This window comes from Oncorhynchus nerka, linkage group LG7 (genome assembly GCF_034236695.1).
Source record: "Oncorhynchus nerka isolate Pitt River linkage group LG7, Oner_Uvic_2.0, whole genome shotgun sequence".
Classification (NCBI taxonomy): domain Eukaryota; kingdom Metazoa; phylum Chordata; class Actinopteri; order Salmoniformes; family Salmonidae; genus Oncorhynchus; species Oncorhynchus nerka.
The window spans coordinates 18,713,913-18,727,635 of NC_088402.1; the positions used below are offsets into that span (position 1 = coordinate 18,713,913).

A 13,723-nucleotide genomic window follows, 5' to 3' on the forward strand; every position below is an offset into this window, starting at 1 on the left:
GCCTCTGGAGTTGTTGACCAGTGGGATAGATGGCCTCTCCTCATGACTAGAGTTGTTGACCAGTGGGATAGATGGTCTCTCCTCATGCCTCTGGAGTTGTTGACCAGTGGGATAGATGGAGGAAGTAGTGAATGACTGTTCAGTTGTTAATCAGCACTTCACTTTACCCACAGGCACTGGCCTGAGAGAAGACTGTCTGAGATCCAGCATGAGAACCAATACACTCCAGAATGGGAATTTTGAATTCTGGAATCAGAACCTTGAGCTTCCAATGCTATTTTAATCTTGACTGGTGACGGTCTGTCTGTGTGTGTGTGTGTGTGTGTGTGTGTGTGTGTGTGTGTGTGTGTGTGTGTGTGTGTGTGTGTGTGTGCGTCAAGAGTAAGTGGGTGGTGGGGATTATTACTCACTCCCACCTCAGGGCTTATTTTACCTCCTTGACATGTCTTCAGTATATTTCAATGACTAGAGTTGAGCAGGAATATACGTGCCAAACACTGACTATAAAATACACGTCCTAAAGCCCTGAGGTTCCCACCGTCAAGGTATGACACACACACACACAGCTGAGGTATGAGCTTGCGGGCTAGACTGCTGTTGGTCAGGGTCACAACACACTGTCTGCATCCCAAATGGCACCCTTTTCCCTACATAGTGCACTACATTTGACTAGGGCCCATAATGTCCTGTATGCTGGAAACAGGGTGCCATTTGGGAGCTAGACAAAATCTCAGTTCTTCTAGAGCATCCATAGTACAGGAAATGTTTCAGATGAACTGCCTGAAAACACCCCATGACATGTCTGTAGTTTAGAGAGTAGAATATTTCTTGGTCTGACTACTGTGTGGTCATTTCCTCATCCAGTCCAAGTTACATTTCAAATTCTACCAGTGAACCTCTTCATGCATTCTCTAAAGAGCTGAATATTCCCACCTCACACAATGATAGATTCCCCAAAACACACACACTCCCAGGCATCATTTATATTCTGATAGCTCAATATATCATGTGTTTTGACAGCTCAATATATCATGTGTTTTGATAGCAAAACATGATATATTGAGCTAACTTACATTTATCATAAATTATATTTACAGTGCCGTGAAAACGTATTTGCCCCTTTTATGATTCTATCTATTTTTTGCAATATTCACCCAAAAGCTAATTTTAGATAAAGAAAACCTGAGTTAAGAAATAACAACAAATTAACAAAGTTATGCAACAGCCAATTGGGTGTTGCGTAACTTTGTTTATGAAATAAGTATGTAATCGTGTTATTTGTTCCCTCAGGTTCCCTTGATCTAATATTAGGTTTTGGTTGAAGATTTGATAACATTCAGTTTCAAAAACATGTAATATGGGGTTGAAGAAATCCTCATTGTCAATGCTGAAGGCATCCCTATCAAAACCACCCCTGACTAGTCCAGCACAGTGCAGTAATGCTGGACTCATTCACCAGTTAGTGATGAAGGCACTTAGCACTGTTAGGGACATTGACCCCCAGAATGACCTCGCCTTCCTCAGGGTCCTCTCCAAGAAGAATGAGATTATGATTGCTCCAGTTAAAGCCTATTTCTTCATGGTCATTCAGAAGCCCTCAGACTGAGAGGGTCACCTCCACCATCTCTTTGCTGTAAAAGTAGAGACAATTAGAAAGGGGGAAATACCTTTTCACAGCACTGTAGCTGAATACATCACAAACTTCAGCAGCTCTATGTACACTACATATGACAGGTGGATAAAATCGAGGACACTGCCATGCAATCTCCATAGACAAACATTGGAAGTAGAATGGCCTTACAGAAGAGCTTAGTGACTTTCAACATGGCAACAGTTTGGGGAAGGCCCTTTCCTGTTTCAGCATGACAATGCCCCTGTGCACAAAGCGAGGTCCATACAGAAATGGTTTGGAATCAGTGTGGAAGAACTTGACTGGCCTGCACAGAGCCCTGACCTCAACCCAATCGAACACCTTTGGTATGAATTGGAATGGCGACTGTTAGGCCCAATCGCCTAACATCAGTGCCCAACCTCACTACTGGTCTTGTGGTTGAATGAAAGCAAGTCCCCGCAGCAATGTTCCAACATCTAGTGGAAAGCCTTCCCAGAAGAGTGGAGGCTGTTATAGCAGCAACGTTCCAACATCAAGTGGAAAGCCTTCCCAGAAGAGTGGAGGCTGTTATTACAGCAATGTTCTAACATCTAGTGGAAAGCCTTCCCAGAAGAGTGGAGGCTGTTATAGCAGCAAAGGAGGGACCAACTCCATATTAATGCCCATGATTTTGGAATGACATGTTCGAGGAGCAGATGTCCACATGCTTTTGGTCATGTAGTGTATCTTGCTCTCTCTCACACACCTGGGCGAACACAGCAGATACACAGACAGAAACGCACCAATTGAAGCTCCTATTCTGATTGATGGGATTTATAGCCTTCCCGTTCATCAGTCAGAAGACTGTTTCTTTCTCTACATGCTCTAAAACTCATCAGCTGACTTCGGAGTCCCGATGTGTCAGTTGAGGAGAGAAGCATTAGTCACTGTGATCACACCTGACTCATTTTCCCACCCGCACTCTCCTCCTGTCTCTCCTTTTCCCACACCTATTCGCTCCCACTCTCTCCTTTAATGGCTCCTCCCTCCCTCCATCAGAGCAACTACCTCCCATTTATTTTTATCACTCACACCATCTCTCCCTTCATCACTCACACCATCTCTCCCTTCATCACTCACACCATATCTCTCCCTCCATCACTCACACCATATCTCTCCCTTCATCACTCACACCATATCTCTCCCTTCATCACTCACACCATATCTCTCCCTTCATCACTAACACCATATCTCTCCCTTCATCACTCACACCATATCTCTCCCTTCATCACTCACACCATCTCTCTCCCTTCATCACTCACACCATATCTCTCCCTCCATCACTCATACCATCTCTCTCCCTCCATCACTCCCTCCATCACTCACACCATCTCTCTCCCTTCATCACTCACACCATCTCTCTCCCTCCATCACTCACACATCTCTCTCCGTCCATCTCTCTCCCTCCATCACCCCCACTATCTCTCTCCCTCCATCACCCCCACTATCTCTCTCCCTCCATCACCCCTAGTATCTCTCTCCCTCCTTTATCAACCTGTCCAGTCCTCTCTTCTGCCAACGAGTTCTCTCTTTTCTTTGGTAGTCTGCTCACTGGTCACACTGGTCTGAGTCAATGGCTACATCCCAAATTAAATGCTCTATATAGTGCACTTATTAGGGCACTAAAGGGGAAATAGTGTGTCATTTGAGACGATGATGATGTAATAAAGCAGATTGTTTTGTTGTATTCCTTCAACTGATTGTACTGCTCTGCCACTGTTACTCCGATAGAGGGAGTAGGGAGCCATTTTGGACAAATCCTGTGGTTGATTTATGGCCAAAATGGTCCAAGTGGTTTCTCTGCTGCCTTGGAGGATAAAATCCCCAGCCAAGCCAATGTGTCTGACTGAATAAATAAATGTAACACAGTATCTAGGTATAGATAGTCTGAATGGATATGAGCACACAGACATGGTTATTTATTTGTCATTACTGTGTGGGAGTCATGAAGTCACAGAGGGTGAAATAATATTTCTAATGGAAACTAAATGGAATTAAACGGTGAATTTGACCGTGGGTTCTCTTCAATGTCAGACTGAGAGACAGACCGATTCCTCAATTGGACACACACGCACGCAATGATGTGCACACACACACTGTGTCTCTCTCACATATACATACACACACACACGTGTTCACTCCCACACGCACAAACAAATAAATCCCATTGCTGGGAATGAATCTCCACAAAATCAGATAATCCTTCAGGAATCCTTCACTCGCGCTCTTGGTTTCGCTACACTACACACACACACACACACACACACACACACACACACACACACACACACACACAGAGAGTATCTTCCTTGATCACCTGAGCAGAGCACTGTTATGCAGACGTAAGGAGCTCAGGTGACATCAATGAATTTACCATATAAATGACCTGCCTGTCTGTCTAGAGACATGATGACAATACAACCTAGTCTGAAAACTGTTGTGTGTGTGTGTGTGTGTTTATTTATGTTTGTTTGCACTCAAGAGAGGTTGTGAGGGTTTTAATGTGAGGTTTTGTATGTGTGTGTGTGTGATGCATGGGTATGTGTGTGTACATACGAGTCTACAGTACATGTCACGGATCCCTCAGGAACCTTCATCACGCACACCTGTCCTCTATTCCCACTGATTAGTATTTGTATATATGTGTCCTTTGGTTTCCATGGTTTTGTTGATTACTGTTCCCATGTGCGTTGGTGGTGTGAGGACCTAACCGTTGGTGCAGCTGTTATGCTGCGTGTTTTATATATTGTGTATTATGGGTGTCGTTCAACGAGGTTTATCCTCTCTCTTTTGTTTGGGTACAGCCCAGTGTTTTATATATTGTGTATTATGGGTGTCGTTCAACAAGGTTTATCCTCTCTCTTTTGTTTGGGTACAGCCCAGTGTTTTATATATTGTGTATTATGGGTGACGTTCAACAAGGTTTATCCTCTCTCTTTTGTTTGGGTACAGCCCAGTGTTTTGTATACGTGTTTGTTTTGGGTATATTAAAAACCCCTATTGTGTATTCCTGCGCCTGTCTCCAAATCCTTTATACCAGCGTGACAGTACACTATGCATGTGCTCCCATCTATCTGAGCTTACAGAAACAGAGGCGGCTGAATTCAGAGCTGTTGTCTGGTTGGTCATGACTTCCTCTGCTAGTGGTTGAGTTCCAAATAGCAACCTAATCCCTTTATAGTGCACTATTTTTGACCTGAGCCTTATAAGTAGTGCACTTTAAAGGGAATAGGGTGCCATTTGGGATGCAAACACTGTACTGGCTGCTGAAAGTTCTGAATATGTAGCAAATTCAACAACTGACTGTGACTCAACTTCCTGCATCCATTAAATACAAGGTGAAAGAAAATGAATCTTAACATGGACAAATGGTGAGACTTAACAATCCAGAAACATCTCCCCAACTCTCTTTTTTCACTCTCTGCACAATCCCTTGTGTTCTGTCACAATAGCAGAATTTGTATATTTAGAACCCAGCAGCCTCCTGGGGCTTCTCATCAAACAGCTCCAAAACACTGCAGGCACACACACACACACACACACACACACACACACACACACACACACACACACAATTCCCTAAACACAGAACAAAACTTAAACTACACTACTCTCTCATCTCCCTTTTGTTTTGAGAGGTAGGGAGGGCGTGGATTAGTCTGTACTTGGGATGCCTCCTCAAACCAAGAGTATGTTGAAATGACAGTATAAATGTCCACCCTGTTCCTGAAGACCAAAGTATACTTTTTTACCCCGTTTTCTCCCCAATTTCATGATATCTAAATTGGTAGTTACTGTCTTGTCCCATCGCTACAACTCCAGTATGGACTCGGGAGAGGCGAAGGTCGAGAGCCATGCATCCTACGAAACACAACCCTTTTTCTTGACACACTGCTCAAACACAACCCTGCTTCTTGACACACTGCTCGCTTAACCCGGAAGCCAGCAGCACCAATGTGTTGGAGGAAAAACCGTCCAACTGGTGATCGTGTCAGCGTGCATGCGCCCGGCCCGCAACACTCGGACGATGCTGGGCCAATTGTGCGCCGCCTCATGGGTCTCCTGTTCGCAGCCGGCTGCGACACAGCCTGGGATCGAACCAAGATCTGTAGTGACGCCTCTAGCACTGCGATGCAGTGCCTTAGACCGCTGCTCCACTCGGGAGGCCCAAATTAGACTACTAGCCACTTCATATACATCTGGATGGAGTCCTGTCTAATCTGTTCTGATGACTAAGAGTCGAATTGGAATTGACTACTAGATCTAGAAGAGTGTGTGTGTGTCTGTCCGTATACGTACCTTCTTTCCCCAGCAGGAAGTCCAGGAAGTGGTAGGTGTAGGCCACGCCCACCTTGGTCTCCACCTGTGGCCGTCGGAGGGTTGAAAAAATCTTCCCGGGACTCCTCTCCTCCCCCTCCCTCCGCAGCTTAGGAAGCCTGCAGCCCATCACCCTGCAGGCAGAGGGCTGGGGGGAGAGAGAGGCAGAGAAAGAGGGGATGGACAATTGAAAGGAAGAGAGAAAGCCAGGGAGATAAGAGAGAGAGGAGGAGAGAGAATGAGATGGAGAGAAAGAGGAGTGAGAGAGAGAGAGTGAAGGGGAGAGAATGAGATGGAGAGAAAGAGGAGTGAGAGAGAGAGAGTGAAGGGGAGAGATATGGAGAGAAAGAGAGAGAGAGATGGAGAGAAAGAGAGAGAGAGAGAGAGAGAGAGAGAGGAGTGGATGAAGAGAGAGGGAAGGGGAGAGAGAGAGACGGAAGGGGAGAGAGAGAGAGAGTGAGAGAGAGAGAGAGAGAGAGAGAGAGGGAGAGTGAGAGGAGTGGGTGAGAGAGAGGGAAGGGGAGAGAGAGAGACGGAAGGGGAGAGAGATGGAGAGAGAGAGGGAAGGAGAGGGAGGGAAGGAAGGGAAGGGGAGGGAGAGATGGAAGGGGAGAGAGAGAGAGAGAGAGAGAGAGGGAGAGTGAGAGGAGTGGGTGAGAGAGAGGGAAGGGGAGAGAGAGAGACGGAAGGGGAGAGAGATGGAGAGAGGGAAGGAGAGAGAGAGAGACGGAAGGGGAGAGAGATGGAGAGAGGGAAGGAGAGAGAGAGAGAGAGGGAAGGAAGGGGAGGGAGAGATGGAAGGGGAGAGAGAGATGGAGAGAGAGGAGTGAGAAAAAACAAAGATGGAGTGAGAGAAAAAAAATATTTGCATAAAGAAAAACTTGTTTCTAAATATATAACAGTCAGAGACAAGGTGTTGCATCAGAGCATTAAATCCTCCCTCTGCCTGCCGTGAGACACAACCATGGGGTGTAATGTGTCACAACACACACACACACACACAACCATGCACACACACAGGCACAAACACAGACACACACCAATAATACAGGAATATGAATGTGTCAACCATTACATGCCTGGTCGCCTCGGATACGGACATCCTGGTAATCAAATCTGGGCAATTGGGAGCGACATGTTTGATCAGAATGAGTTAAAGCAGAAATGAGAGACTGATTTCTTGCCCTGTTGACCATGACGACATTAGGACTGGAGGAGACGAGAGAAGGAAAGGAGAGGAGGAGGAGAGGAGGGAAGCTAAGGAGAAGACATACTGATAAAGGGTAAACGTGTAGAGCACGGTATAGAACCATAGAGGAGAAAAGAAGCAAACAGAACTAAGGATGACAGTTAAGGAACTAGGAATGACAGTTAAGGAACTAGGAATGACAGTTAAGGAACTAGGAATGACAGTTAAGGGAAAGGGGGATACCTATTCAGTTGTACAACTGAATGCATTCAACTGAAATGTGTCTTCTGCATTTAACCCCTCTGAATCAGAGAGGTGTGAGTGGCTGCCATAACCCACATCACTGTCACGACTCCCACCGAAGGTGGCTCCTCTTCCTGTTCGGGCGGCGCTCGGCGTTCGTCGTCACCGGTCTACTAGCTGCCACCGGTCCCCTTTTCCTTTTCTGTTAGTTTTGTCTTGTTGGTTCACCTGTTTCTAGGTTTTGGTTAGGGCTATTTAAGCCGGTTATGCCCGCCTGCTTTTGTGCGGGCTTGTTTCTCTGTTCATTTTTGTGGTTGTGCGAGTTTCTTGTTTTCTCTGGTCTGTTTGGGTCCTGTTTTTGGGCCGGTCATTTGTATGTGCCTGGTGTTTTGGCGTGACCGTTTTCTGTGCCGGAATAAACACATTGTCCTTTACCCTCTGCACTCTACGCCTGACTCCACACCCACTACTCCTAGAAGTCTCTCTACGCCTGACTCCACACCCACTACTCCTAGAAGTCTCTCTACGCCTGACTCCACACCCACTACTCCTAGAAGTGCGTAACACTGACTCCACACCCACTACTCCTAGAAGTGCGTAACACTGACTCCACACCCACTACTCCTAGAAGTGCGTAATAATCACGTCTTCGGCGCACGGGAACAGTGGGTTAACTGCCTTGCTCTGGGGCAGAACGACAGATTTTTACCTTGTCAGCTCGGGGATTCAATCCAGCAACCTTTCAGTTACTGGCCCAACACTCTAACCAATAGGAACTGGGGGTGACAGTTAGGGAAATAGGGGTGACAGTTAGGGAAATAGGGGTGACAGTTAGGGAAATAGGGGTGACAGTTAGGGAACTAGGGGTGACAGTTAGGGAAATAGGGGTGACAGTTAGGGAACTAGGGGTGACAGTTAGGGAAATAGGGGTGACAGTTAGGGAACTAGGGGTGACAGTTAGGGAACTAGGGGTGACAGTTAGGGAACTAGGGGTGACAGTTAGGGAACTAGGGGTGACAGTTAGGGAACTAGGGGTGACAGTTAGGGAAATAGGGGTGACAGTTAGGGAAATAGGGGTGACAGTTAGTGACAGTTAGGGAAATAGGGGTGACAGTTAGGGAAATAGGGGTGACAGTTAGGGAAAAGAGGAAAGCAGAGAAAGAAGGGGAAAGGCAGGGGAGAGGAACGGAGGAGGAGTAGAGAGAAGCGGAGTAGATGAGGATTTCGAGAGGACCGGGGATATGAGCGAGAAAACATGAGAGAAGAAGAGAGGAGGAGAAGAAGAAAAGAGGAACGGAGGCTCCAGAAGTCAGTTGGGTGGAGCGGAGCGTTGTCAGGCTAATCCGTTGTGACAGCGTCGCTACGCTCAGACCGTCTCTGCGGTTACGCTAATATCCCCGCCAGACATGGCTGGTTAGAGCAGCACGGAGACGACAGTGTGTGTGTGTGTGTGGGGTTAAAGCCACACTGAGCCAATACAGAAAGGTGTGTGTGTGTGTGAGTGAATGAGGAGAATGTGGACCAACCTCAGCCAGGCAGGGTGTGTGTGTGAATAGTGTCCACCAAGTCCCTTTAGGCTCACAGCAGCTCAGACACAGACATTAACTGAACTAACAGCAAAACAGACTGCATAGAGTCACAGATTTACAACATACAGTGGGGCAAAAAAGTATTTAGTCAGCCACCAATTGTGCAAGTTCTCCCACTTAAAAAGATGAGGCCTGTAATTTTCATCATAGGTACACTTCAACTATGACAGACAAAATGAGAAAAAAAAATCCAGAAAAATCACATTATAGGATTTTTAATGAATTTATTTGCAAATTATGGTGGAAAATAAGTATTTGGTCACCTACAAACAAGCAACATTTCTGGCTCTCACAGACCTGTAACTTCTTATTTAAGAGGCTCCTCTGTCCTCCACTCGTTACCTGTATTAATGGCACCTGTTGAACTTGTTATCAGTATAAAAGTCCACAACCTCAAACAGTCACACTCCAAACTCCAGTATGGCCAAGACCAAAGAGCTGTCAAAGGACACCAGAAACAAAATTGTAGACCTGCACCAGGCTGGGAAGACTGAATCTGCAATAGGTAAGCAGCTTGGTTTGAAGAAATCAACTGTGGGAGAAACTATTAGGAAATGGAAGACATACAAGACCACTGATAATCTCCCTCGATCTGGGGCTCCACGCAAGATCTTACCCCGTGGGGTCAAAATGATCACACGAATGGTGAGCAAAAATCCCAGAACCACACGGGGGGACCTAGTGAATGACCTGCAGAGAGCTGGGACCAAAGTAACAAAGCCTACCATCAGTAACACACTACGCCGCCAGGGACTCAAATCCTGCAGTGCCAGGCGTGTCCCCCTGTTTAAGTCAGTACATGTCCAGGCCCGTCTGAAGTTTGCTAGAGAGCATTTGGATGATCCAGAAGAAGATTGGGAGAATGTCATATGGTCAGATGAAACCAAAATATAACTTTTTGGTAAAAACTCAACTCGTCGTGGACAAAGAATGCTGAGTTGCATCCAAAGAACACCATACCTACTGTGAAGCATGGGGGTGGAAACATCATGCTTTGGGGCTCTTTTTCTGCAAAGGGACCAGGACGACTGATCCGTGTAAAGGAAAGAATGAATGGGGCCATGTATCGTGAGATTTTGAGTGAAAACCTCCTTCCATCAGCAAGGGCATTGAAGATGAAACGTGGCTGGGTCTTTCAGCATGACAATGATCCCAAACACACCGCCTGGGCAACGAAGGAGTGGCTTCGAAGGAAGCATTTCAAGGTCCTGGAGTGGCCTAGCCAGTCTCCAGATCTTAACCCCGTAGAAAATATTTGGAGGGAGTTGAAAGTCCGTGTTGCCCAGCAACAGCCCCAAAACATCACTGCTCTAGAGGAGATCTGCATGGAGGCCTCTCTCATCTTTTTAAGTGGGAGAACTTGTACAATTGGTGGCTGACTAAATACTTTTTTGCCCCAGTGTATAGCCTCTCACTGCTGGTGATGAAGTGTGTTTGTGCAGCAGAGAGTAACATGCTTGCCTAAAAGTTAAAAACGTATAATGAACACATAGCCACGGGAAGTAGAGGTGCTGCAGCAACCCCTGAGAAATCAGAATAAAACATATATTTTCTCTACTAGTCCTGTATTTGCTAACTGTTCGAACTGAATTTGGTAAAAGGGCTTTTATGTACTCTGCGCCATCGGCTTAGAACGACTTACAAAATACTTTTAAACTGGAAGAACTTGTCCCGATTGGTGTTTTTAAATCATTGATGAAGGATTTTGAGGCTGATTCCTTGACTTTCCAATGTTTTTAATTCGCTGTTTTATGATTGTGTTGTACTCCTGTGAATTAAAAGGTTTTTTTCTAGATTACCTGTAGTTTTTCATGTTAACTGTCTGGAATTGTGTAATGACTTTGTGCTGCCTATCTGGCCAGGACGCTCTTGAAAAAGATTTCAAATCAGCACTTCCTGGTTAAATAAAGGTGAAATAAATATCTGCAGCGAGGGAAGTACTGCGCTGGGCCTTAACAGCTATGAATCAACAACATTTTAGATGCAATCACATAATTCATCTTCCCCTAGATTGTTTTCTCTCCTTACTCATCCAGGTAAATTCATGGAGAACATGCCTTCATTTTCAATAACTTCAAGAGGAAACTCATCTTCAGGCTGTTATCTTCTATAATGAGTTGGAGAGCAAATTCTCTCACACACAGAGAGAGAGAGCGAGATTGAGAGAGGGATTGAGAGAGAGGGAAGATGGAGTGAGAGATACTCTCTTGCTTCTCTCTCTCTCTCACTCCATCTTCCCCCCTCTCAATGTCTCTCACCGGAGTGAGAGAGAAAACAAGAGAGTGAGTATAGCAGGGGGAGAGTGAGAGGAGGGGAGAGAAACCTCCAGACAGCCCTAGCCTCCACCAGACTCTCCAGTCGACGAGCATCATCGCACAGAGACAAAGTATTGCCATGGGAACTGGCTCCTTCACAGAACAGGCACTGGCTGTCTTCCCTCCATCCTGTCCTTCGCTCACCTCTCTCCATCCTCCCGTTTGACTCTCGTCTGTCTCCATCACTTCCATCTCCCTCCCTCTTACATTCACCATCTATTCCCTCCATCCCCTGTCCCTACATTCACCATCTATTCCCTCCATCCCCTGTCCCTACATTCACCATCTATTCCCTCCATCCTCTGTCCCTACATTCACCATCTATTGCCTCCATCCCCTGTCCCTACATTCACCATCTATTCCCTCCATCCTCTGTCCCTACATTCACCATGTATTCCCTCCATCCCCTGTCCCTACATTCACCATCTATTCCCTCCATCCTCTGTCCCTACATTCACCATCTACTCCCTCCATCCACCATCTATTCCCTCCATCCACCATCTATTCCCTCCATCCACCATCTATTCCCTCTGTCCCTACATTCCCCCTCCTCACTCCTTACCATGTTTCTCTCCTTACATTTCCCCCCTGTCCATGTGTCTCTCATACAGTAGCCCTCTCTCATCAATTTAGACATTCCCTTCCTTCCTCCCTCCGTTACTCCCCCAGTCCCTCCCTTCGGTTCACATCTCCTATTGCTCTAACAGCAGAAGGTGCTTTTCCCATAAAGTAGTCCAACCACATTCTCCACCAATCCTGTAAGAGACTGCTTCCGTTATTAGAAGACACAGATAAACTACAACCACACTGTCCTCTGTGCCCTGGGCCTGTAAACACACTGTTTGTATGCTAGCTAGCACACAGGGAGAACATGAAGGTTAAAGTAAGGCAGGAGGAGACACGCTTTTAATTGGTTCTACTGTTGAAGCTTTTAAAGGCCCAGAGCAGTCATTTTTATCTCAATATCAAATCAATTAAGTACCTTACTGTTGTTATTTTTTTCACTAAAAATTGTACAAAAAATAGCTTTTTTAGCAAACAGCAATTTCTCAAGCAACAATTTTGCTAAGACTGCCTGGGAGTGGTCTGAGTGAGGAGCCTAATTGGATGAGCCTAATGCGAGGGATCTGTGACCTAAAAACAAGCTATTATTGGCAGAGAGGTTTGAAACTCTGTTATTGGTCTATTAACTTATACCGCATGGTGATGTCACCAGGCAGGCCAAAACTCATGTGAACTTTTCAAACAGCTCTTACACTAAAATTACATTATCTTAATTTTCACAATATTATTCCAAACTCAGTGTGGAAATATATATAAAATGTGTTATGACTGCACTGGGCCTTTAACTGGTTCTACTGTTGAAGCTTTTAACTGGTTCTACTGTCCTGTTCCAAGCTTTTAACTGGTTCTACTGTCCTGTTCCAAGCTTTTATTTATCTAGGCAAGTCCGTTAAGAACAAATTCTTATTTACAATGTTGGCCTACCAAAAGGCAAAAGCTCTCCTTCAGGGACTGAGGCTGAGATTAAAAATATACGACAGAACACACATCACAACAAAAGAGACACCACCACACTACATAAAGAGAGACCTAAGACAACAACATAGCATGGCAGCAACACATGACAACACAGCATGGTAGCAGCACAACATGGTAGCACCACAAAACATGGTACAAACATTGGTCACAGACAACACCACAAAGGGCAAGAAGGCAGTGACAACAATACATCACGCAAAGCAGCCACAACTCTCAGTAAGAGTGTCCATGATTGAATCTTTGAATGAAGAGATGGATATAAAACTGTCCAGTTTGAGTGTTTTATGCAGCTTGTTCCAGTCACTAGCTGCAGCGAACTGAAAAGAGGAGCGACCCAGGGATGTGTGTGCTTTGGGGACCTTTAACAGAATGTGACTGGCAGAACGGGTGTTGTATGTGGAGGATGAGGGCTGCAGTAGGTAACTCAGATAAGGGGGAGTGAGGCCTAAGAGGGTTTAAATAAGCCTCAACCAGTGGGTCGCAAGTATACACATATGACAAGTTTACAGAGGAGTATAGTGTGCAGTGATGTGTCCTATAAGGAGCATTGAGGGCAAAACTGATGGCCGAATGGTAAAGAACATCTATCATCTTTTAACTGGTTCTGCTGTTCTGTTCAAGCTTTTACCTGGTTCTACTGTTCTGTTATAAACGTTTACCTGGTTCTACTGTTCTGTTCCAAGCTTTTACCTGGTTCTTCCTGCTCTACCTGTGTGTGGTTTGAAGAGTTGGGCTTTTATGATGATGATGCACTGTGGTCCCTAATAACTGCTCAGCGCTACCTGCGGAGATAAGTTGCCCTTTAGCATCATCATCATCATCCTCCTATCACAAGGTTGAGGGGTGAGGCATCTAAACCACCAGTAAAAAGAGACCT

General features: G+C 45.6%; 1 protein-coding gene across 1 annotated transcript in view; it reads right to left on the bottom strand.

The window, feature by feature from the left end:
• Positions 1 to 13,723, bottom strand: part of LOC115115373 (raftlin-like) — a 75,010-nt gene that overhangs the window by 57,996 nt on the left and 3,291 nt on the right. Inside the window, exon 2 of the mRNA XM_065020281.1 lies at positions 5,951 to 6,116. Coding sequence (XP_064876353.1) covers positions 5,951 to 6,098 — 148 coding nt within the window. The 5' untranslated portion in view covers positions 6,099 to 6,116. The remainder of the gene's footprint in view (positions 1 to 5,950; positions 6,117 to 13,723) is intronic.